This window comes from Mustelus asterias, chromosome 14, assembly GCF_964213995.1.
Source record: "Mustelus asterias chromosome 14, sMusAst1.hap1.1, whole genome shotgun sequence".
In the NCBI taxonomy this organism is placed as follows: domain Eukaryota; kingdom Metazoa; phylum Chordata; class Chondrichthyes; order Carcharhiniformes; family Triakidae; genus Mustelus; species Mustelus asterias.
In genome coordinates, this window is record NC_135814.1 from 25,246,923 (window position 1) to 25,273,841 (window position 26,919).

At 44.1% G+C, this 26,919-nt stretch overlaps 1 protein-coding gene and 1 long non-coding RNA gene across 3 annotated transcripts in view; one reads left to right on the forward strand and one right to left on the reverse strand.

Moving 5' to 3' along the window:
- The first annotated feature begins 1,290 nt into the window (after window positions 1-1,290).
- LOC144503548 (uncharacterized) lies at window positions 1,291-22,501 on the forward strand. Of its 2 annotated transcripts, none has more exons than XR_013499505.1 (3): window positions 1,291-1,547; window positions 13,896-14,071; window positions 21,442-22,501. It is a non-coding gene; the product is annotated as an uncharacterized LOC144503548 (long non-coding RNA). The 2 variants fall into 2 exon arrangements; XR_013499504.1 differs by having other exon boundaries at window positions 21,917-22,501.
- arhgap15 (Rho GTPase activating protein 15) overlaps window positions 7,004-26,919 on the reverse strand; it is a 730,777-nt gene continuing 710,861 nt past the window's right edge. Inside the window, exon 15 of the mRNA XM_078228014.1 lies at window positions 7,004-10,948. Coding sequence (XP_078084140.1) covers window positions 10,765-10,948 — 184 coding nt within the window. The 3' untranslated portion in view covers window positions 7,004-10,764. The remainder of the gene's footprint in view (window positions 10,949-26,919) is intronic.

Genomic DNA, 26,919 nt, shown 5'->3' on the forward strand with positions numbered 1-26,919 from the left:
ACCATAGAAAGCATCCTTTCCGGATGTATCACAGCTTGGAATGGCTCCTGTTCTGACAAAACTGCAAGAAACCACAAAGGGTTGTGAATGAAGCCTCATCACGCAAACCAGCCTCCCATCTATTGACTCCATCTACACTTCCCACTGCCTCGGAAAAGCAGCCAGCACAATCAAGGACCCCAAACACCCCAGACAGACTCTCTTCCACCTTCTTCCATCGGGAAAAAGATACAAAAGTCTGAGATCACATACCAGCTGACTCAAGAACAGCTTCTTCCCTGCTGCCATCAGACTTTTGAATGGACCAACCTCATATTAAACTGATCTTTCTCTACACCCTAGCTATGGCTGTAACACTACATTCTGCACTCTCTCCTTTCCTTCTCCCCTATGTACTCTATGAATGGTATGCTTTGTCTGTATAGCACAAGAAACAATACTTTTCACTGTATAGCAATACATGTGACAATGATAAATCTAATCAAATCACTTTGTTGCCCTTTTAAAATCTAACCTTGCGGTTGAGTGCTGGGCAAAAACTGGAGGTCATTCTTCTCTGTGGGCACGCAGTCCCAGGAGGTATTAGCAAAATATTCCGAATCTTCACTTTTGATTTTTACTGAATTTTATTTTGTTTTGGCCAGAAAAATATGGCGTGCAAATAATTTCAAGCTTGTCTGGGATAGCAGGGGTTAAATCCAAATGCAAACCATATAAAAACATTCTGTACCTTTTACATGGTAGACTGGTTAAAAGCATCAAATCAGAGTAAAGAGTGTCATGTTAATAAGGTTTATCATATCACTATGAATCTTAAATCATGTTCAGCAATGCCTGTTTTAATTGCATTAAACTAACAATATGCTCTTTCCACTAATTAGGCCCTTTAGGAATGTCTACATTAAAGTATCTTTAATTTTTTTATGCACTGCTCATGAAACAAATCACAGATTCTCCCTATATGCTCATGCGATTCAACCAAAGGCTTTTGAAAATATGCAAAATTGAAAAGACCACTGTTTAGGTGTTATTAATTTATGAGGTTTCAGTTCATATGAAGAAAGAGAAGATTAGTTTGTACCTAGTGAGATTGCAAAGCTCTAATGTGTCAGAATTGATGTGCCTTCCTGCCATAGGCAGGTGCTGGAGCATAGCTTCTGCAAGAGAGATCTGCAGAACGCAAGCTGAAATAGATACCTGGGTAAAGTAAATATAGAGCGACAGATTAGGGAGAGGTTTACAGGCTGGGTAAAATGACACTGCAAACTGCAAAAATAAGCTCAAGTTGTTGATGCGCGCAATCTGAACCTTGAGTTTGTGTTACTGTCTTTAACTTCCTCCTGCCTAGTTTTACTGTTCATAATAGATATTGCTTTGATTCTTAATCCTTGGATGGTGTAAATCCTCAAAGGTTTAACAGTATTCAGATGGAACTGAGATCCCGGCGAGGCAATGTCAGTGACTGCTGCAATCTTTAAGACATGAAAAAGTGCAAGATGTTGACCACCTGAAGTGAGTTACCAGAGAATACTTCAACAGCTATAAAAGTCAGTGGAAAGTATTAAAACAGATTCCTTTCTTTACATGTTATTTACTACCTTGTTACAGTGCTTGTTCTCAAAAATCCATGGCCATTTTCAGCAAAGTTCTGTTGTCAGTTTGTCAGGAATCCATTGGAAACTCAGACTACCCTCCCTGGTGCAAGAGTAGAATGGGTTGGATTCTAACATTGCATTACAGATGAATGAGACATCTCTGACCACAAACTTGATCATCATTACAAGGGATAAGGACTACAAATGTCATGAACTCCCACATCCTAGACCTTGGGCGGCACGGTGGCACAGTATTTGGCACTGCTGCCTCACAGCGCCAGGGACCCAGGTTCAATTCTGGCCTCGGGTTACTGTCTGTGTGGAGTGTGCACATTCTTCCTGTGTTTGCATGGGTTCCTCCCACAGTCCAAAGATGTGTGGGTTAGGTTGATTGGCCATGCTAAATTGACCCCAGTGTCAAGGGATTAGCAGAGTAAATATGTGGGGTTATGGGAATAAGGCCTGGGTGGGATTATGGTTGATGCAGCCTCGATGGGCCTACTTTTGCACTGTAGGGATTCAATGATTCTACACTTGTTAAGACCATGCATACCCCCCTGACCACTGGTGGTTCTGCTCTAACTGGATATTCATGCCAGAATTGTGGTCGACATTCCTGTAGAAGAGCCCAATAAAAATCATATTTTTGAACCAGTGACAGATGCCCCAGTTGAAATTCTGTGCAATTGCTTCTTGGTTTCTGAAGTTAACTCAACAAATTCTAATATTGAAATCTACATATGTTTCCCCTCATGGCAGAGTCTAAGACTAGAGGGCACAGTCTCAGAATAAAGGGGCGCCATTTTAAGACTGAGATGAAGAGGAATTTCTTCTCTCAGAGGGTTGTGGGACTTTGGAACTCCTTGCCACAGAGAGCTGTGGGGGCAGAGTCCTTGTGTATATTTAAGGCTGAGATAGATAGTTTTTGATAATAAGGGAATCAAGTGTTACGGGGAAAGGGCAGGAAATGTGAAGATGTGAGACAAATTTTTGAACAGTAATGGAATTAAGGGTTATGGTGAACGGGCGGGTAAGTGGAGCTGAGTCCATGAAAAGATCAGCCATGATCTTATTGAATGGGAGAGCAGGCTTGAGGGGACAGATGGCCTACTCCTGCTCCTAGTTCTTATGCCAAATCAGCCATGATCCTATTGAATGCGGGAGCAGGCTCGAGGGGCCATGGAATCCCTACAGTGTAGAAGGAAGCCATTCGGCCCATCAAGTCTGCACAGACAACAATCCCACCTAGACTCTATCCCCGTAACCCCGCATATTTACCCCGCTAATTCCTCTAACCTAGGCATCCTGGGACACTAAGGGGCAATTTAGCATGGCCAATGCATCTAATCCGCACATCTTTGGACTGAGAGAGGAAACTGAAGCACCCGGAGGAAACCCATGAAGACACGGGGAGATGTGCAAATTCCACACAGACAGTGACCCAAAGCCAGGAATTGAACTCAGGTCTCTGGAGCTGTGAGGCAGCAGTGCGAACCATTGTGCTGCGAAACGGCCTACTCCTGTTCCTACTTCTTACGATTCTTATTGTTCCAAGTCCGATGGTTGTTGGAAGGTATTTTGAGAGACAGGATCTATAGGCATTTAGAGACCAAGGACTGATTAGGGACAGTCAGCATGGCTTTGTGAGTGGAAGATCATGTCTCACAAATTTGATTGAGTTTTTTGAAGGGATAACCAAGAAGGTAGATGAGGGCAGTGCAGTTGATGTTGTCTACATTGACTTTAGCAAGGCCTTTGACAAGGTACTGCATGGTAGGTTGTTGCATAAGGTTAAATCTCACAAGATCTAGGATGAGGTAGCTAAATGGATACAAAATTGGCTTGATGACAGAAGCCAGAGGGTGGTTGTAGAGGGTTGTTTTTCAAACTGGAGGCCAGTGACCAGCGGAGTGCCTCAGGGATCAGTGCTGGGTCCACTGTTATTTGTCATTTATGTTAATGATTTGGATGAGAGTACAGGGGGCATGGTTAGTAAGTTTGCAGATGATACCAAGATTGGTGGCATAGTGGACAGTGAAGAAGGTTATCTCGGATTGCAACGGGACCTTGATCAATTGGGCCAGTGGGCGGACGAATGGCAGATGGAGTTTAATTTAGATAAATGCGAGGCGATGCATTTTGGTAGATTGAACCAGGGCAGGACTTACTCAGTCAATGGTAGGGCTATGGCGAGAGTTACAGAACAAAGAGATCTAGGGGTACATGTTCATAGCTCATTGAAAGTGTCACAGGTGGACAGAGTGGTGAAGAAGGCATTCAGCATGCTTGGTTTCAAGATATTGGTAAGGCCACACTTGGAATACTGTGTACAGTTCTGGTCACCCTATTATCGAAAGGATATTATTAAACTAGAAAGAGTGCCAAAAAGATTTACCAGGATGCTACCAGGACTTGATGGTTTGAGTTATAAGGAAAGGCTGGATAGACCGGGACTTTTTTCTCTGGAGCGTAGAAGACTGAGGAGTGATCTTATAGAGGTCTATGAAACAATGAGGGGCATAGATCAGCTGGATAGTCAATATCTTTTCCCGAAGGTAGGGGAGTCTAAAACTAGAGGGCATAGGTTTAAGGTGAGAGGGGAGAGATACAAAAGTGTCCAGACGGACAATTTTTTCACACAGAGGGTGCTGAGTGTCTGGAATAAGCTGCCAAAGGTAGTAGCAGAGGTGGGTACAAATTTGTCTTTTAAAAAGCATTTAGACAGTTACATGGGTAAGATATCGAGGGATATAGGCCAAATGCGGGCAATTGGGATTAGCTTTGGGGTTAAAAAAAGGGGAGGTATGGACAAGTTGGGCCAAAGGGCCTGTTTCCATGCTGTAAACCTCTACGACTCTATGATTCTATGGTTGAAGTTTATTGACTGGAAAACACGTTTTTCCCCAAAGCGGGAAGAGAGATGCCCTTCCTTCCTTTTATCGTGCATGTCCCCAAGTGACCACTTCAGTTGCATTTTTTCATTATAAGGGGAGGGTTGTCCAGTGATACAATTGCTGATTATAGGATTCTAAAGGGATTAGATATAGTAGACTTTGGTAAGTTATTTCACCTTGCTTGGAACAGTAAAATCAGAGGACATGGCAGGTGCTTGAAGAAAGGTAAATTCAAAATTAATCTGCATGAACAACAATGAGCGAAATGGTCAATCAATGGTGCAGGATCCCTGATGGAGACAGTGAAGCAATTAGTATTGATTCATTCAAATGCAAATTCAATGGATTTCTTTCGGAAAAGAATGGGCTGAATATTCTGTCAGATTGCCACTCTGCTCCTATTTTCTTACCTTAGTCTGGAGCTCCAGCTTTCTCATCTGGACTTCCAATCCAGGCCTGCTGAGTAACGAGAAGAGTAGTTGTTCTTGGACTCCTTCCCTCGGAATGTAGGATCGTTGTGGGTTGCAATGCCACGGCTCTTTTACGTGGCACTAGCTGTGGGAGGGTAGTCGGTGGGTGGGGGGGGTAGATAGTCAGAAGGGGTGGCTAGGGTCAGGGAATAGTCGGGGGGGTGGAGAGGGTAGTCGGGTGTGGGCGTGTAATCAGGGGTGGGGGGAGTGGGGAGGGAGCTATACAGAAGGGGGTGGGGTCAAGGAGGAGTCAGGGCAGCCTAAGGTGGGGGAATAGTTGGGAATTTGGGAGGGTACTCATGGTGGGTATTAGTGATGGTGAGGGGGTCAGCGGGGGGGGCGGTGGAGAAAAGGGTAGTCAGGGGTTGGGTTGGGTGGGTTAGTTGGTGGGTTAGTCGGGTTGGCATGGAGGGTCATGTGTGTGATTGGGGATAAGTCGGGTGATCAGGTTGGGTAGTTGGAGGGTCCAGTGGGGTGTGATGGGCAGGTGATGGGGGTGAGGGGGTTGCTTAATGGTATAGTTACCCAGGCATTAGAGCCGGTTTTAATGCTTCTAACATTCCCTGGGTAACTACTCTGCTGAACAAAGTGGAACAATCCAAAGTTTCTGATTTTAAATCAGAGTTTCGCAGGGTTCCAGACACAATGGGCAGATTTTTACCAGAATAATTATAAGTGCCCAACTAGCATAAAAATGGGAGAGTTCCTGATCCGTTTTTTGGTCGCGTTTCCACTCTCAATCTTACGGACTTGGACATTGAAAATACGAGCTAGACCGTTTCTAGCTGCTGCAGGCAGTGGGTTGGGCTTAATTCGCCAGCCAGTCTGCAGAGGGAGCTATTGCGCATGCGCAGATCTGTGTGTGGAATTTTATGACCTCACTCGGGGGAGGCTCGTAAAATTCCGCCAAAGGCCAACGGAGAATTCCGTTCTGCAAGCCTTGCCCGCCCCAATTCCGGGGTGGGTGAGGCGGTAAAATTCCATCCTCTGTGTCTGCACATGTGCAGTTACAACAGCAGTGGTCTTTCAGACAGAGAGAGAGGTGTCAGGCCCCTGTGATGCTAAGCGGCAGCCTACCCCCTCATTTCCACCCCCGGTCCGATCACAGGCAGATGCACAGCGGCCCCCATCCTCCCTCCCTGATTGGGCCGTCCCCTTCAGACCCTACCCCTTATAAGTATCCCAATAGGCCCCACCCATAGCCTCTACCCCATAGGCCCTGCCCCCATGGTGCCCAGTTGGTAGTGCCAAGGTGCCAGCGTGGCACTGTCAGGCTGGCACTGCCCAAGGGGCAGCCCCCCTTGCCGTTGGCCACCCCAGGTGGTCTCAATGGCGTCTGGTTCTACCGTTGAGGCCAACACAATCGTTCCCCGTTCATCAGGAGCCGATGTTTTCCTCGCCAGAGAGAACTCTCCCGGGGAAGCCATAAAGGCAAGTGAACCCAGACAATTGAGCGCCGGGCTCACTAAACACATGGAAATAAACATTAAAATCCATTGCCATAATTTATTCAGCTTCTCGCCCATTTCCGGTGAGAGGCTGACCTTGCCGGAAATCCGGCTCTCATAAGATCGCGAGAGCTGAGAAATCGGGTGTGATTCTGACTTCTCGGCTCTCACACGATTTTACCAGCTCGCTCCATCAATAGGTGGGGCGAGCCGGTAAAATTCCACCCAATGAATGTTGAAAATTCCCAGGCAATTCCCGTATAGCGGGGACATCTGAGGGATCCCTGACACATGTTCTGGATACAACTCCAGGGTACTACCATCCAGAAACTGGAAGATCTGGCACAGTTGATTAATCAATCACTCCATTCTTCTTGTATAATATGATGGACTAAGCTGGTAGAAGGCAAACTAAGAGGATCTTGGGTCTTTTCTATCATCTAGCAATTCTTTTGCTTTTATGTAACATTAATAGAGGCTGGGGAACAGGTTACGAGACCGGATTAAAAATAATGAACAGAGTAAGGGAACAATGGAGTTGGGAATAAAATATTTTCTGTTTCAAGAGTAACATAGACCAAAATTCATTTGATAACAGATTGCACAAATGGCTTAAGCAGTACGCCTTTTATTTTTGCATTCAATACAGAAATAACATGGTGGAGAAATGAAGCAAAGCTTGGACTGTCATTATTTTCCGGGATAACAAAACTGGTTTGATAGTTGTACATTTTAGTTTTACAATTGAAATGCAAAACATAGGTTGTGGATAAGATAACACAATATATATTTTGTTTGTGATTGCTACAAAAAGTCCAATGTCAGCTAAAGTAAGGCATTTTTTGATGGTTCTGGAGCAAACAAAAGTGATTGTTCCCACATGCCATTGAACATTAAAATTGAATTGGACCACACGAGGCCCAATCTGGTAACGTAAATCAAACCAGTAACACTGCATCCCTTCTTCTCTTATAAAATCAAGTTTAATGATAATTACTGAGAAAAAAACAAATACCTTCTGTCGTCAGTTTGACTGAACAGTGCACTATCAGTGCTGAAGATACATTGGAAACATACCTGGAATCTCACGAATACTTATCCTCACATCTCCACACATATATATGAATATGTGGCCGAAACCTGCCCATCTGAACACTTAGTTTCATAATGAACTACACAGCTTTTTTTCATATTATCCTCAGCTGATATTTCTAGGAAAGGGGCAAATACTGAACAACACAAATAGCGTATTTTCTTTTCTGTGTCAATCAGAGTTGCCAAGTCAAGTTGATGATTTGAAAGCTCTGAAAGTTGTGGGGGTGTACGACAAGGAGATTTTTACGACATGGGTATTTTATGCATTAAAAGACAAATTCACAAATGGGTGTAATTCAGAGGTAATGAGCAATGTGATTACCAGTGTTGACCATGGGTGATTTTGCGGTAAGTCCCTAGATATTGGTGACTTACTGATGAAGTCAAGCCAGGTGTGAGCTTTTCAAAATTATGTTTGTAAGGGTATAATTTTATTCTTAGCACTTACAGTAAAATAATCTAGCCTCAGTATCCTCTTACTAGGTGCGAGGGCAGGTAGTTGAACATTGCACATCAAGATACTTTCCTCATTGCTAATATTTACTCGCAGCTTGGAAAATTAATGAGAAGCCAGTGGATTCTAATTTCCTATTGCCTGTCACCTAGTTACCTGCCTCCAAATTCAACACCTCTCCACAGAGTGAATTTGGAAATCCAATAAACTTACTGCTGTTACAAAAGATTCCTGTTCTACCAATATATAAGAACTCTGGGCTTGTCAGCTATAAATGCCCTCTGAACTGTTGTGTAGACCTCACTGAGATCTTTGTTAACTCCATCGAGCACAATAATATGTTGGAAATGATACATGGGAACTAAATGCTAATGCAACAATTAGTTCACACCCTATCACAAGTGGTTCATTGACACTCACATCAGCATGGGTTGGGAATGAGAGCATATTGCCTCACACTCTTGAGTCCATCAGCAGGATGTAATGAGTGTTAGCAGTTCAAAGTCAAATTGGTAGGTAGGTAGAAACTTCTCACCTCAGTGAGGGGCGACAGCTGGGTCTAACACAAAGCCAAACTTCTGACACAAGACAAACCTCTGACTGGCTGAATGTGACAGTTTACTAAAGTGAAGAGGCAACTTGAAAAATATTACACAAAAAATTCCATTTCAAAAAGGTAATGTTATTGTAGCTTTTCTGTTTATCAGGCTGTTTTCATTGCTCAAAAGGGATGTGCCAATGAAGGTATAGCCCAGAGAATGTCTCAGTAAAGTTGTATTTTGGAGTATGGGGAAGAAATACATCAAATTAATTTATGTAAGTCGCAAGAATAAGTTCATTAGATAAGTACAGGTATGGTGCTGACCACTCTATGGTACTTCATCAAGTGACTAATTCTCCATGCCTAGCCATTGGCAGAGAACATTGATGGCTATTCAATCCTTGGGTATAATAGACAGGTTTAATCCAGTCATTATCTTCTGTCAGTACATCCTTGGACAAAAAAAATGGGTGCTCACATGTTGCAGCCTTGAAATTGGATCTCGGACCTCATTTCCATGAAGTAGATGATCTATGGAGAGTGAGAGGCAGCTCACCCAGGGAAGCGTGTTTGAAGATTCGGCCACTAACATGATAGGACTGGCCATTAGGTATGTGAAGAAGTGGGTAGCAAGATAGCAGTAGCCAGGGTCTGGTGGGTGGGTGGGTCTGAAGAGTGGGTGGGTGGGTGATCAACAGCTGAGGCACGGGGATAAGTAGCTGTAGGGGAGGGGGAATCATAAGAACAGCAGCAAGGTTACTCAGCCCTCATGTCTGTTCCACCTTTCATGCCTAATCTGTATCCTAATCTGCCTTGGCTCCATATGCTTTTCTACCCTCACTTGATGAAACCTTTTGATCTCAGAAAAGGTGAGACGCTCACTTTGAGAGTGAGAGAGTGCCACTCTTCTACCACCAGTTGTTTGAAGAAGTGTTTTCTAACTTTCCTCCTGAATGGCTTGAGGGAAGGTGGCTGGGGCAAATGAGGTGAATGTTAGCCTGAGTGGTAGCTCCCTCCTCCTTTTAATATGGGAAATGGGGGCAGATGCATTCCGGCCTCACATTCAGCGAAGTATATTTTTTAAAAATGAAGCGAGACCATCGGGGAACTTTATACCAGAAGCCAATGCAGATCAGTGAGGACAGGGATCATAGGCGAGTGAAACGGCACACAGTGGGCTGGAGAGTTTGGATGTGTTGTGGTTTGCAACCTAACAACAATCCAGTGGGCAACTCTTTTATATTTTTACATCTCATGAGAAATTTAAACGCCAGTTTACTGAGAAACCAACATGTTTCTGAAAAAAGGAAAGAAAAATATCACTTTCAGTAACTAATAGGAAGGAATTTATCGATGGGAAACTAAAATGACTGAACAAAATATGTTCAATTTACAAAAAACCTTTGAGCAAAATGTTGGGGTGGCACAGTGGTTAGCACTTTTGCCTCACAGCGCCAGGTCCCTGGGTTCAATTCTGGCCTCCGGTCACTGTCTGTGTTGAGTTTGCACATTCTCCCCGTGTCTGTGCGGATTTCCTCCGGGTGCTCTGGTTTCCTCCCACAGTTCAGGTTGATTGGTCATGCTAAATTGACCCTAATGTCAGGGGGATTAGCAGGGTAAATATGTGGGGTTACGGGAATAGGGCCTGGGTGGGATTGTGGTTGGTGCAGACTCGATGGGCTGAATGGCCTCCTTCTGTACTGTAGGGATTCTATGAAAATTTTGCCAATCTAATTGATACAAAGTATTCACTGGACTGTTCTATTAAAATCATGTAATTTAAAAAATCTTGCCCTTCAAAAACAGATTTAATATATTCTAATTATGAACATACATGCCAATATAGTTTTGTTGTCTTTACTCATTGCTTAGCCATGGATTTTGGCCGTGATTTTGACTGCATCCTGGCTGACCAACAGGTACAAAAAAAAGTCATCACATTTCAATGATCCCATGCACACTGAGGCTTTTTCGTCAAAGTTTGGGCGAAAATAATTTCAAATGATGTCACTGGTGATTTGAGGACGATTTAAGTGAAACAGTGATCAATGAGTGATTATAAAATGGAATAATAATAACCTAGCCTCAGGCAATTGTCACTGATGTGGATTGATACAAATGAAAACACAGCAAGGGAGAATACAAAGGGTAAACAAAGACTGTGGTAATGACCTTGTGCAAGCAGCAGAACCATACAGTCCTATCCAAATTTTCAGGAAATACAAGTCGCCTGAGTACACCATTAACCCGCTGAACAAGAGGCATCTTCACTTCTCCTCAGGGTCGAAAATTTCAGTATGCTCCAAAAGTATCAGATCAATTATCTGGTTCTGGTATATCATAGACACTGCCATGTTTGAGGTTTCCTTCTCAGGCCACATGAGAGTTGGTCCAAATACGATGCCTAAGCTCTGCGATGACATGAGATTCACCAATGCTTTAGCTATAATCCTAGAATTTAAAAAAAAGGACAGAGGAAAAAAACATGATTAAACTACAGGTTTGTTTTATAATCAGCACGAATAAACTACATTCCAATGTTGAGGTGAAGCTTGGGCTCATAAAAATGAAAGACTTCAATGCTTGGAGGTAGAAAGATTTTGGCCATTTTGATATTAGCCAGCATCAGCACCCTTCAAGTCCAGAAAAACCACAGTAAATCCCTCTGTATGCTGTCTCAACAAAACTGTTCATCCTCAACCTGAGAGGAGCTCATCCTCATTTACCAGGGGAACAAAGAGATATTAAGCTAAAATTTTAAGAAAAGTTGAAACTTACTTAATTATTGGCTCCAAATGTGGACAAGTACATGCTGAACAATGCACGTTAGAGACATGGAGAGTTGACATTATTTGACAAATATTAATTATAGGCCAGAGATATATGTAACTACACCTCTGTGACTTTTTCACTCCCTGTGCCAGCCAGCCTTATGGTTTGCTGATACTGCCAATCAGTGCCAAATTATGAGCATATTGCTTTGTGCATCAGGAACTCGCTTGAGACTGTTCAGCCTTTCACCTCAGATCTTTATAATTGGCTTAGAAAGGAGAGATTTATCCAATCAATTTTTCTCCACATAATCACAGTGACTATTCTTTAAAAGCACTTAGCTTGCTGTAAAATACTTCGCAATGTCTCGAGGTCTTTAAGGTGCTCTATAACAGAAAGCCTTTCATTTTCTATCTTTTTGTTATCGTTTCGGATGGAATTACATCCAAATCCCAGACATGAAGAAAATAGAACCAACTACACACTGTGTTCTCATCAATATTATCAATATATTTCCAAGATAAAAAATCAAGTGGTTTACAGATGACATTGTGCCCTGGATTTTGCACTGTTGTAATATACTGCCCTGAATCAGGTAGTATATCATAGAATCAGAGAATCTACAGTGCAGAAGGAGACCATTTGGCCCTGCACCGACAACAATCCCACCCAGGTTCTATCCCCTTAAATCCACATATCTACCCTCCTAATCCTCCTGACACGAAGGGGCAATTTATCATGGCCAATCAACTTAACCCGCACATCTTTGGATTTTTTATATCAGTGAAAACAGCAGTAAAATTGTACAGGGAAGTTAATGGTTGCATCCCAACCCGTTGTAAACTTCCTTCCCCACCCAAACAGAGAAGCCTGCATGGAAACAATAGTGGGGTGACAGTGTTTGTGCACAAGGTTTACCATGAAGGTCCAATGATTTTTTTTCTGGTGGGAGAAAATCCAGAAATGGGCATTATCCCCTATTCTCAGGCTCCACCATCTTACTTCGGTCCTGGCTTGGTCCAAGGCTTTTAGTATAATTTGAACATTTGATCTTTGAGAAAACTTGCCTCCTTTAGATGGGACCTCTCTGCTCCTGGTGTTGCTGCAAGATATTAGTTAATATCCAGAAATAAAATTATTTCCACAACCCACAGTAACTTTAGATACATGATTTGTGGGAGTGGGCTCCACCTTAGTGATGAGATCCCACTGAGTGTCCATTCCGCAACTTTTGAAGCAGCCTGAGAGAGGAAACTGAGTTGGGGTCCTGATGAGATACCACCTTACACCCGTCCGAAGGGATTCGAAATGTTCAGCACAGAACCTTTATGCATGAGGTCTATTTTAAGTAAGAGCTCTTAGAAATATAATTATTTACGTGTAAAAATCAGAATTTTAATGTGCGAATATCTGGCTGTTTTTGGTTTGATTGTAGTCTGTGTAATCTCATTCAGGCTCCATACAGTCTTTGGAAACATAAACGTAATGAATAAAAAAAATGCCTTACATCTCAGAAGTGCCTCAAAGTGTCCACGTAATTACTTTTGAAAGGTGAAATCACTTATTACATCGGGAGATACATCACCCACTGCACACACACAAGATCACATAACTGCAGCAAAGATCAGTTACGACAGTGATCTACATTTGGGTGGTAGGAAGGGGATTGTTGATTGGGACATGAAGAAAACACTAACTTTAGCAAACATTGTCAAAGCAACTTTAGCATTTGAATAGGCAGAGGGGGTCTAATATTTGATCTGTGGGTCAGCATCTCCAGTGCAGCACTATTTCGATGCTATGTTGGCGTTACAGCTTGGATTATATCCTCAAAGCATAGAACTTTGTTTGAACCCATAATATTTTGACTCCGAGGTGAGAGTACTACCAACTAAGCCAAGCTGACACGCTGCTACTGTGTATGTCTCTATCATACGACATAGTTACTCTGCATTTATCAACTTATATCTGGCGGCAAACAACCAATAATGGCTCAGGATCTCTTAAAATAAATATGAAAAACTGCTTTCTTTTTCGAGCAAGCGAAAGTGATGTTAAAGAAGATTTGACACCTTAGTCAGAGGTGTGTGTTAAAGTTTGTTCCTGCAACATGCTGCTGTGAAAAAAATTACCACTCCATTGACTATAGATGCTTCAGCTGTTGGCATATCTCCTGGATTGGAAATTTTGTGACTGCATTTTCAAGTTTTTAGTTAAAATTAAAATAAATAAATTAAGACAAATTGCACCAACACTATTTTCTAGATAATATCATGAAAGCAAAGGATGAAAAAGAAGCAATGTGACTCATCAAATGATGCCTCTTTAATTATGTAGCTCGGTGTTGATGGGTTTTTTTCCTCATGGTCCTGTGATGCACATTGGGGTATGTCACTACTTTCAAGGTGCTTTATAGTTGCAAGTTGTTGTTGTTGCGTTATGCCAGGCTGCACAATGTAAGTTTTTGAACGTCCATTCAAATATTTTAAGCTTAAATCAGTCAAAGGGCATGACGATTGCATTCTATCTTACTCAAACAATTTTTACTTCTACATTTGTGTTTTGTTGTCAATTGCTTCACGCAAAATGTTGCTTGGAATTTTGTAAAAAAACATTTTCTCATCAGGTTTCAGCTATGGGACAGAATCGTGAAAATAGAGGAAACTAGTCTCTGAAATAATGGGTGGGATTTTACGCCATGCTTAACCCGAGACCAGAAAATCTTGCCCGAGGTCAACGGACCTTTCCATTGTCTGCCCCTTGCCTGCTCCGATTCCCGTGGCATTTATGCCAGCAAAACAGGTAGGTTATTAGTCCCTAAAATGCATTTTAAGAAAAGCCATTAATTGCAACATGCTGGAAATGATCAAAGCCAAGTGAATGCCTCCTGATGGTTTATTTATTAATGTCACAAGTCGGCTTACATTAACACTGCAATGAAGTTACTGTGACAATCCCCTAGTCACCACACTCTGGCGCCTGTTTGGGTACACTGAGGGAGAATTTAGCATGGCCAATGCACCTAACTGGCACGCCTTTCAGACTGTGGGAGGAAACTGGAGCACCCGGAGGAACCCACACAGACACAGGGAGAACTGCACAGACAGTGACCCAGCCGGGAATCAAACCTGGGTCCCTGGTGCTGTGAGACAGCAAAGCTAACCACTGTGCCACTGGTGGGCACTGATATTTGGAATTTTCAGACCAGGCCCCATCTGATATTGTGTGAAGCAGCCTGAAAAGGTGAAGTGAGAAATCAGTGAAACTGACTGGACATTCCAAATTTTGATTACTTGCTTATACCAAAAGGCTCTGTCCCAACAAGCTCACTGTTTTGCATGCAGTCAAAATATTGATTGCTAAGATGGATATACTTACACCTGACTTGGATTTGTGTGTAAGATGCTCTTGGGCATAGAACGTGGCTCAAGTAACATAAATTAATGAGCGAACAATCTCAAGCTAGTTCCTGGTGGGTTTGAGTCTATGGCACAAAGCTGCCTATAATTCAGTGTCAATTGGCACTAAATTGGCAGTCTTGCTCAAAGAAGCCTCTAGGATGGTGAATGTAAGTGCCACATTATGTTGGTGCTCTTTTAAAATTAGCTGTATGTTGCTGGCAGTGATGCGGATCAGTACAAAATGTGATAAAATCGTTATGTCTTTTGGTTCTCAGAAGTACTAAATAAGCACTTTTGGACTCAAAATGCTGGAGTGCCGTGAAGTGCACGTCTTACAGCTCTGCATGTGGCTGGTGGACTGATACATGGCTGCTCGGCACCTGACTACAGTGCAGCAGTAAATGTGGTACTCTGAATGCACATTTGCGTAACAATTAGTTCTGAGCTCCTTACGAATAATATGACAATCTAACATCCTTCTTTCTTTAAACAATATATAATGGGAGTGATTATCCCAGCTTGCCAGGCCGGGCGAGGATCACCCCGATCCCAGAAAATAATATGCGGCACCAAACAGTTAGCAATCGTCCCGGGCACGTTACCACGGCACAAAGCAGATTGTGCCCAGAAACGGCGCAAGGCCGATTAGCATATTTAAAGTAGCATTGAAATATGCATGGTCCATTCGACACCAGATTCTCCCAGCTCCAGGGCTCTTCCGACCTTTGGGAGCGGAGCGACATCAGTGAGAATCACTACGGTCTCCAGTAGCAGAGACCAGGGGCAATGGGCACGCCTAGGGCCCAGGAGGCCACTGAAGCCCTCGGGTGTTCGGGGGCATGGCCGGGCTGTGCCCATTGGGCAGTGCCTACCTGACACTCTGGCAGTGCCGATTGGGCACTGCCAGTGTGCCAGGGCAGTACCCAGGGATGGGGCTTGAGTGGTGGTGGTGGGGTCTGAGTGGGGGCTATGATGGGTGGGCTATGCAGGGGGGGGGGCAATGCAGGGGGAGTTGTGCAGCAGGGGGTTATGCAGAGTGGGCTATGCAGGTGTGCTCTGCAGGGGGTGTCATGCAGGGGTAACACATGGAGGGGCTCATGATGGGGGACTGTCAGGGGTCAAGATGGGGGGGCATGTTGGCGTGATGACGTTGGGGGGTTATGAAGAAAAGAATTGTTAGGTTCAGGCAGAGGGACCCATCTGGAGGACCCCAATGCCCTGATGCCAGTGACCTGTGTTGGGGAGAGGGTGGGTGAGCATGCCACCAATGGGGGAGGAGAGGTGGTCCCGATGTTCATGTGGGGAGGGAGGGCCATATCCTCTTCAGAACTGCTTTCTAGAAAGCTACTGAATATCAGTCTGGAATTTTGTTTACACGTCTCAAGTTATAATGTGACATCATCAACCTCCCAACTCAATATGGGCTGTAACTGTGAATTCTTTACGACAACAACAGCCATTTCCTTTTTGCATGATTCACTCAAATTTTCTTTCTCGTTCAAGCATTAATTCAGGTTAGTTTTCCCCAATCTATTTCAACATTAAATCTATTTATAATGTTATGAGCTTGCTGACAAACATCTGCTGCCAACATGATATTTTTTCTGGTTTCCCGAAGTTTGAAATAATCACAGTTTTTATAATAACATCCTCTTGTGGCCATTTGTGTATGTATGCATATAAATAAAATTGGAATAAACCAGTTAAATTGGGCACTGGAATTCCATGTGTATGCTCCAGTACTTTTGACCTACTAAGATATCACACTTCTCGGCTGGAATTCTTCGGCCGTTCACGCCGCATGCCTGCAAGAACACTGCCATTGCCACCATCTTGAAAGTTTCCTACAATTCAATATGGAATAGTTTAATAATGGCCAGAATTCTCTGACATCCTACTCCCTGCCACTGCTGCCAGTGAGAATGGAGAATTAGGTGCTCAGCCAAATCTCCGTTCTCTGTAGCGGGATTGGAGAATCCCAGCCACTGGCGAGGTTGGAGAATCTGGCCCTAGTCTGAAAATGCAGTGCAGCAGTAAATGTAATAGTCTGCACAACAATTAGTTCCTAATTCTTTATGAATATTGTAACAAAATAACACAAATTTTCCAACTTTCAGTCCTTGTTCATTTTGTTGAACAGAAAAATCTCTTTTCCTCCTTTTTTTCCAGGTTTAATGACCATTTAGAACATAGAACATAGAACATTACAGTGCAGTACAGGCCCTTCGGCCCTCGATGTTGCGCCAACCTGTGAAACCAATCTAAAGCCCCGCGAGACTGCGGATAGTTGGGAACCTGTCTCGGGGGCAGGGAATTCATATGGTGTTCGTGGAAGTGGAAATGAATAGGGTTGGGAAGCATTTTCCGATCAGGGCCAGTGTGATCTCCTGGACTCGTTTCGATCGCCTCAGGGGGTCGGAGAGGAATTTCCCTGATTTTTTTCCCCCATATTGGCCCTGGGGTTTTCACTCTGGGTTTTCGCCTCTCCCTGGAGATCACATGGTCTGGAATGGGGGGGTAGGGGTGAGTTAATAGGTTGTGATGAACAAAGCATCATAGCTGTGAGGGACACAGGATATTAGGATATTAGTATGTAGATAGGCTGGAAAATTGGGCGGGGATCCTGGATTCAGGATTCAATCCTGGACCGGGGAGCGGCGCGGGCTTGGAGGGCCGAAGGGCCTGTTCCTGTGCTGTATTGTTCTTTGTTCTTTGTTCTATTCCAATATCATCCATATGTTTATCCAATCACCATTTGAATGCTCTTAATGTTGGCGAGTCTACTTCTGCTGCAGGCAGGGCATTCCACGCCCTTACTACTCTCTGAGTAAAGAACCTACCTCTAACATCTGTCCTATATCTATCACCCCTCAATTTAAAGCTATGTCCCCTAGTGTTAGCCATCACCATCCGAGGAAAAAGGCTCTCACTATCCACCCTATCTAATCCTCTGATCATCTTGTATGCCTCTATTAAGTCACCTCTTAACCTTCTTCTCTCTAACGAAAACAACCTCAAGCCCCTCAGCCTTTCCTCATATGATTTTCCCACCATACCAGGCAACATCCTGGTAAATCTCCTCTGTACCCTTTCCAACACTTCCACATCCTTCCTATAATGCGGCGACCAGAACTGTACGCAATACTCCAAGTGCGGCCGCACCAGAGTTTTGTGCAGTTGCAACACGACCTCCTGGCTCCGAAACTCAATCCCTCTACCAGTAAAAGCTAACACACCGTACGCCTTCTTAACAACCCTATCAACCTGGGTGCCAACTTTCAGGGATCTATGCACATGGACACCCAGATCCCTCTGTTCATCCACATTTCTGTAAAGGGATTTGGTATACAGCTCAGCATTATTATTGGAGGGCAGAATCCACTGCCACTAAGGACACCTATATTGATAAATTGAGAGTGTACATTTTCAATTTGAGATGATTGTAGGGCTAATGCTTTATTTAAGTAAGTAAAGTTAGCCGAACAAATCAGAGTCAGATTAGCTGGGCAGACTGCTTCAGTGACCATAGCTGTTTGGCTAATTGAAGACACTGGCCAAGATTCTCCAACCTCGCCAGTGGCTGGCATTCTCCAGTCCCGCCACTGTGAGTGGAGATTTGACTGAGTGCCAAATTTTCCGTTCCTGCTGGCAACGGCTGGGGGATGTCCGACATCAGAGAATTCTGGCCACTATTGGACTATTCCATCTTGAATTGTAAGACACTTTCATGATAGTGCATTGATAAGAAACTTGCTGGCAGCACTGTTCTTACCTCAAGTGGAGGGAATGCACTGGAAGAGGAGGGTTAAGACATACACAAAATATAGCAACAGCCTTATCCCTTTACAGAAAAATCCATAAGATGATGCATTAGCTGAGGACATTTTAACAAACATTTATAATAAGAAAACAAAACATTAACAAAGAAAACACATTTATGTATTCTGAGGTATAAACATGTCTGAAGGGGACCAGATGTGCTTTTTAAAGAATATAATAACAAGCTGTTGTTAGCTGCACAAAATGTTCCATGTGGCATTTATTGGCGAATGATAATGAAAACAAGACTTGAAAACAATAAAATAATACTTGAATAAAACACAAAGGAGGAAAATCTAAACTTGACTCATTTTGATGGTGGGTCAGTGACAAAAATGGAGAACCAGGATTGTATCTGTAATTGCATTGCCGAAATGTTAAATGTCTTATTGCCTTTGGTAACAAGTTGGTGTTACAGATGGTGACTCCTCTTCAGTGTAAAGGCTTACTGATTACAAGAGGTGACGGACAAGCTCATTGAGACACAAGCTTGTTAATTTCACCACTGTATCTCTTCTAAGCGATCACACAAGCCTTTCCTACAATGTAGAGCTGTGCATTGTGCTGTTCTAGCTACCAAGGGCTGCTGTTCTTCATATAGAACAAAGACCTGTGGAAATAGATGTGGCCTATTACAGTGTTCAATGCTATAGTTCAGTATTTGTTCAGGAAGAATAAGATCAAAGGGAAATGTGTAATTCTACTAATATGTCATGTCTATTTGGCTGCTGTTTAGTGAACCAGCATTTTACAGAAAAATCTTTATTTTTCGGCTTGCAAAGGGAATGGGTTGTGCCAGTTTATACATGGGGCAGCAAGGTGGCACAGTGGTGGGGCGGCACGGTGGCACAGTGGTTAGCACTGCTGCCTCACAGCGCCAGGGACCCGTGTTCAATTTCTGACTTGGGTCACTGTCTGTGCGGAATCTGTACATTCTCCCCATGTCTGCGTGGGTTTCCTCTGGGTGCTCTGGTTTCCTCCCACAGTGCAAAAGATGTGCTGGTTAGGTGCATTGGCCATGCTAAATTCTCCCTCAGTGTACCCGAACAGGCGCCGGCATGTGGTGACTGGGGAATTTTCACAGTAACTTCATTGCAGTGTAAATGCCTACTTGTGACACTAATAAATAAACTTAAAAAATGCTAGTTAACAAGAGTTCCATTTATCAATGAGATTCAGTTCAATACTTGTAGCATGAACTAATGTGTGGAACTTCCAAGCTCCCCAGTGTCATATTGGGCATAACTCAAAGGTGTGCAGGGGAATCCCCTTCAAAATTTCCCAGGTAAGGTTTGCATGGCAATTGCCTAGAATTGCAAACTTTCCCCAGACAATTGCCCTGGGGGTGGCATGGTAGCACAGTGGTTAGCACTACTGCCTCACAGCGCCTGTGACCCAGGTTCAATTCTGGCCTCGGGTCACTGTGTGGAGTTTGCACATTCTCCCCGTGTCTGCATGGGTTTCCCCCGAGTGCTCCGGTTTTCTCCCACAGTCCAAAGATGTGTGGGTTAGGTTGATTGGCTGTGCTAAATTGATCCGAGTATCAGGGGATTAACAGGGTAAATATGTGGGGTTACGGGAATAGGGCCTGGGTGGGATTGTGGTTGGTGCAGACTCGATGGGCTGAATGGCTTCCTTCTGCACTGTAGGGATTCTATGATTCTATGAATTTAAACAAGAAACTTCTGATGGTTCTGACTAGGTAACAGCAATAGTTTCCTAGAAAATGTTAGGAGGATTAAAACATCTTCTAACTTCCAGATAGCTACAGTGCAGACTTAGAGGGACCCCCAGAGACTCCCCCACCCCTGACTACCCTCCACAGGATTCCCCCACCCCATGGGGACTCTTTGTTCCCCCATCCCCTGCCAGGCCTGACTGTCTCCACCTCCACCCCTCCCCACCACCCCCATGCCTGACCCTGTCACCACAACCCTTTCCTCAGGGCTGACCCAATCCCATCCAAGGCCTACACACAGCCCCCACCCAAGGCCTGATCTCCACCCCCCCCCCTCCCCCCAGCCCCACCCCTTGGTTCCGACCTAACCCATGGCCCTCTTCTCTATCCTGAGGCCAGAAAACCGCTCCCTTAACTGAAGGCCCGACACCCTCCCCACAACACTCTTCTAAGACCTGACCCGACCCAAGCCAATACCCGATCCCCTGGCCCCTCAGGCCTGGCCTGAATTGACCCAAGGACTCCTCCCCCCCCTCCCCCCCCTCCCCGGAAGGGCCGTCCCTGCCTTTCCATCTGGTCCTACTCGAACCGACCCAAGGCCCAAGCATTCCATCATGAGGCCTGACACCCTCTTCCCCAGGCTTGGTCCGAAATGAGGCCTGACCCTCCCTGATGCATAGCGCCCTCTCCTGCACCCCACCCCCACAGGCACCATCCAACCCGACCCGAGATAATCAGGTAATCTTTTTACTTCTAATCCTCAACAGTAAATTAAAACAAAAAGTATAAAATAATACAGTATCTAGGTACATGTTCTGGATAACTTCATAATTGTTTCCGGTGGTAAAGTGATGATTCACATTCGTGGAGTAGCGGAAGCACTGGTTAGTTGAAAGGAAGAATATTAAGCACTGCATGGACACCCATTTTGAACAATTTCCCAGTATGCTTGGCATGCTGATAACAGCTGTTCTTTTAAGTCAATGCATTCCCAACATCTTATACATAAAATTACAACAAAATGCTTTCTAAAGGAATTAACCTTATTGGCCTCAACTAATATTTGGGAAGTATGGAATGTAAAGCTGTCCCACACGTGAAGTAAAGTAAGACAGGCATTTATTTAACACTTTTTTCTGTTCCAACGCACTTCATAGCCAATGAAGTACTTTTGAAGTGTAGTCACTGTTGTAATGTAGGCAATCCAAATTATGCACAGCAAGCTTCCACAAATAACAATGTGATACTTAGCAGATGATCTGTTTTTTTTCTAGTAATGCCAATTGCTGGATAAAAATTGGCCAGCGCGCTGGAGGTAACTCCCCTGCTCTTCTTTCAAAGAGTGTCAAGGGATACGTTCCGTCCATATTTTATTTAACATCTCATGTGAGAGATGACTGTACAGCACTCCCTCAGTACTGAACTGAAGCGATAGCTTTAATTTCTGTGCTCATGTCTCTGCAGTGGGCCTTGAACCCACAACTTGCTGAATTAGAGAAAAGAATGCTATCAACTGAGTCACAGATGTGATATAAAGTGGGAGACTATAATTGTGGGTCAATCAATGATGTCGTAACTAATTCGAATTGTATCGCGAAATGCCCACTTTCAACTCGTACCAATGGGTATTTGTTTGAAAGAATAAGTACCAACTTTGCATTTAAATATAAGTCGACTGATTTTGCAATTGGTTTGGAAGAGAAGTTTAAAAATATACTTCCCTTTCTTGATTCCCTTCACCTTCTGCAGCAGCCTTCCCTAGATTCCCATCTGTTCAAGTACCCCATGCACCCTGAACATACTCTCTTTCAACTTCTTCCATCGGGACAAAGATATAAAAGTCTGAGGACACATACCAACCAACTCAAAACAGCTTCTTCCCTGCTGCCATCAGACTTTTGAATGGACCTACCTCGCATTAAGTTGATCTTTCTCTACACCCTAGCTATGACTGTAATGCTACATTCTGCACTCTCTCCTTTCCTCCCCTATGTACGGTATGATTTGTTTGTTCAGCGCACAAGAAACAATATTTCTCACTGTTTACTAATACATGTGACAGCAATAAATCAAATCAAATCAAAAATGTTCACGTACCAACTGACTCAAGAACAGCTTCTTCCCTGCTGTTGTCAAGACATTTGAATGGACCTACCTTACATTAAATTGATCTTTCTCGACACTCTAGCTATGACTATAGCACTAGATTCTGCAGCCTCTTCTTTCCATCTCCCCTATGTACTCTATGAACGGTATGCTTTGTCTGTGTAGCGCGCAAGAAACAATACTTCTCACTGTAAACAAATAGGTGACAACAATAAATCAAATCAAATCAAAAGTTTGGTCTTCCTCTATTTCCTCATTCCTTAAGATAATTCCCTCTGTTCATGCTTCTGAGGGACCAACATTTACTTTAGCTACTCTCTTCCTTTTTATATAATTGACATAAAAATTCAGGAGCTAAAAGTTATGCTGAAAGTGAGTTTGACCTGGGAAAGGCACAGGATGGAATTTAATCCAGGCAACTGGGCTTTCACTGGCAGACCTGGAAGTCAGTATTGGGAGGGCCCAGTTGATTGGGATCAAGTGGCAGCTGACCAGTTAGGGAAAGTGACCAGTCAGGGAAATTGGGGCCTGTCCAATTACTTGGCAGGGATGGGCCCTTTAGCTTCTTCTGGCTGTCTGATAATGGTGCCTCTGGTGCTTGCAGAGGCCTTCCTCAGTGCTGCTCCTCCACTGCCCATGTGTCCAACAGGTCTATTATCTCTTGGGTCTGATTTTAGCCTTTCCATTGGCTGCTGAGCCTGAATTTAAAGTGCCAATGTATGCCTCTCAGAGTGTTCTGTATGGCTCCCCCACCCCCTCTGATCTATTGAGCTGGCTGATCAGTCATGATCATAATGAATGGTGGAGCAGGCATGAAGGGCTGAATGGCCTCCTCCTGATCCTGTTTTCTATGTTTCTATGATCCATGTCCCTCGAGCTTTAACTTTGCAAACTCCTGCTGTTGCCCTTTCCTGTGGAAAGCAGCCGCAAAATGGCTGACCTTCCAACTCATGGAGGCACCTCACTGATTGGGGATCTGATGGCCCATGATCCTTACTCACCACTCACCTCATTCCAAAAGGTGTGTTTGATTGTGTTCAGCAGCATGCAAATACTCTCAACTGCCTGCTTAACCATTTTACTCGCTACCACAGAAAGCAGTTGAAGCCAACATATGTTTTCATGAAGAAATGAGACATAGCTCTTGGGGCGGACAGGATCAAAGGATATGCGGGGAAGGCGGGATCAGGCTATAGAGTTGGATGATCATCCATAATCATAATGAATGATGGAGCAGGCTCGAAGGGCCGAATGGCCTACTCTTGTTCCTATTTTCTATGTTAATAGGCCTTCCACTGCAATCTTGTGGGTTAACCACGTTCCTGTCGGATGTTTGATTCTTCTGTCAATCTCCTCCAGCAGTTTTCTGACCTGCTAACTCCTGCACAATTCCTTGGCCCTCTCTGCCATGAACCTTATTTTGGCGGGGTTCATTCTATTCTGCCCACAAAAATGGTAAAAATATAACAGAAGGCGTGCTATAAGGTTCTTTGATGCAGCACCAGGAGCCTTGGTGCAGGAGGCGGACAGGAGGAAAGAGGTCCACTATCCACAGGGGACCAGGAGATCCAAGTTGACTGAGTTGCTGTCTCCACACACTTCTGGAATATGCTCCCCATGCCCACACAAATGACCTACCCAATAGTGTCTCGTGTGGCCAGCGCCAGAAGTGAGTGCGCGTGACATGGACGCCATTTTGGACCCAGAACAGCACCCGGACAGCCAGGAAATACACAAGTACATTTTTCAGCCACAGAATCGAATTGGATCTTGTGTAAATATTAGCTGCATATTTTAGTGACCAGTAGTGTTTATAGAGTTAAAACAAATGAATGAGAAATAAACTAACTCGTGAATCAGTATGCATTTAAATAAAAGGTGACTGAAAGAAAGCTTGCACAAATCAATTGGATTACATTACTGGCATCCTTGCAACATTGGAAGGAGATAAATATACAAGGCAGAAACAAAATAATTTGTCAAAGATAAAATATGTGGGGTGCTCTGTTATGAACTGTATATGAATCCCAAAAATACATGCCAAATTAAACACAAACAGGATACTACTTCTTAAAAATTATAGCCTAATAGCACTAAGCAAGAATTCATCTTTACAGAGAAAGGCTTTGTACACCCATTAGTCTTTTGGCAACAGACAGAAAAGTAATATAAATTTAATAACATAAAAGAGGGGAAAGGAAATGCCAAAGCTATTCCTTGTCAAGCTCAACTGGCAAAAGCAGTGATCCATCAATTTAAGATTATTATTAGAGACAATCTATAATCCCAGGCTAAAGATGCTGGAACACAGAATCATGGACCATGGTTTCTTGCAGTGTGTAATATTTTCCAAAGGCCAGTTGAAAAAGTGTTGCTAATTCAGCGAAACCTTTGCAAGCATAAGTCATGTGCTCAGCTTGCAGTGAGTTTAAACGTTACTGCCTGATTCAGGGCTGCTGCTTTTAGATGTACATCACTAATTGGTGGGATGGGAATTTTTTATTAAAAGATAATCCACGGGCAAACGTAAATGGTTTTCTGTTGAGCGTCAGCAATCTGTATGTAATCCTGAGATTGTAAAACTTTGTTTGAATATTGTACTATGCACGTCCATGTGCCTCATAATTTGTAACAAGCGTTGCAGTTAAACGTTGCTGAAAGTATCAACAACCTATACTTACTTATACAATGTATTTTTGAGTAAGAAAGCCTAATTTGAAGAGAACACTGAATTTGAATTTATGTGGTTCCCATATCATAGAATCATAGAATCCCTATAATACTGAAGGAGGCCATTCGACCCATTGAGTTTGTACTGGCCACAATCCCACCCAGGCCCTACTCCCGTAACCCTAATTTACCCTGCTAATCCCCCTGACACGAGGGTCAATTTACCCTGGCCAATCAATCTAACCTGCACATCTTTGGACTGTGGGAGGAAACCACAGCACATGGAGGAAACCCATGTAGACATGGGGAGAAAGTGCAAACTCCACACAGACGGTAACCCATGGCTGGAATTGAACCTGGGTCTCTGGCGCTGTGAGGCAGCAATGCTAACCACTGCGCCACTATGCCGGCCCTCATATCTAAAGGCATTCTAAAGTGCGTTATAACCAAATAATAATTTAGGAGTATAGTCATTATTATGCAGGAATAGCTGGTAGCCAATATATGCACAATAAGGCCCCACCAAAACCAAATAAATGAAGAACCAATTAATCTGATTTTAAGGGAATTTAAGGGAATTCCTTTTGTTATGAAAGTAAGATTTCACAAGACATTTTAAAATGAATGCTTCAGCTTAAGAATTATCTGAATAAGGAGGATATTGGTCATACTAAACCTCTGCCCAGAGACAGGCCCATGTGATCTGGTTGTCACAAGGAAAGAAACCCAAAACAAGACCTTTTGAAATTCAAATGATAATATTCATACCTTAACACAGTAAAGGAGCAACTGCTTTTGTGAGACACAAGGGTGATCTTACCAAAGGAATTCTAAGTGCCAAATGAGTGTGAAAACAGGAAAGATTCACACCCATTTTTTGAGCGAGCTCCCAGACTCGATGTTGTGCCGGCTAATGCAAAAAAAGATTCAAAGTTGGTAGGTAGGGGGAGTGGACAGAGTCTGTTCATGCCGGGAAGCTGGCTGCTGACTGTAGGTACCACTGTTGTGCATGCGCCTTGATCTCTCAGTGTTCTGTGTATCAGTGTACATGGTAAACCAAGAGATGTTAACCCTCCACAACCACGCCGCTGGATACATGCCCCCTCCTCCCAGCACCTTCCCACACCCCCCTTGGACATCGCCCTCCCAATTGTTAGCCTCCCCAGCTGATCGCTGGCCTCCCTGGCCGATTGCTGTCCCGATATTTCCCCCGTCCCTGGTTGATCGCTGCCCTGATACCCCTTAACCCCTGGCCAATCGCCGCCCGATACCTCCCACTGTCGGCTGATCACTGCCTCAATACCCTTAGCCCCTGGCCCTTCCCCCATTGCAAAGCCCCCACCCACCTCTCCATAGGCCCTGCCCCTGATGGCTCTGCCCATTCCCCTTAGGCCTCGCCCCTTGGCACTGTACAGTGCCCGGTGGGCTGTGCCAGGGTGCCTGGTGGGTAATGCCAGGCTAGCAGTGTCAGGTTGCCAGGCTGGCAGTGTCAGACTGGCACTGCCCAAGGGGCACTGCCCCCCCTGCCCCCAACCACCAGGGGGCCTTAGTAGTGCGAGGCTTCGCAGTGCCGGTGGCATTGCAAGAGGCGAGAAACTGGGCGCAAAACCGTTTTTTCAGCTCTCTCGCAATCTTACCGGCTTGCCACGCCAATTGATCGGCAGGATGAACCAGTAAGATTGTCCTAGTGAGAGAGGGGCAAGGCAGATGCTGCTGCGCGGAAGCGGAATGCTGGTAGGAATGCATTTTTCTTTTCAACAGGAGCAGACAGAACATTTCGAGATTTAAGGACAATGAGTTACTGAAGCGGGCCTTGCTAGACGAAGCCAGATCTTGGAGATTCAGGCCGAGTAGACTGATTTTCGAAGCATTCTGGAATCTGCAACTTGGCATGGCAGGGAAAAATGCGCCTGTCAAAAGCTGGGAATAACTTGGGATTCCTTCTTGTAATGCTATCTATCTGCCAGAAGATTGGT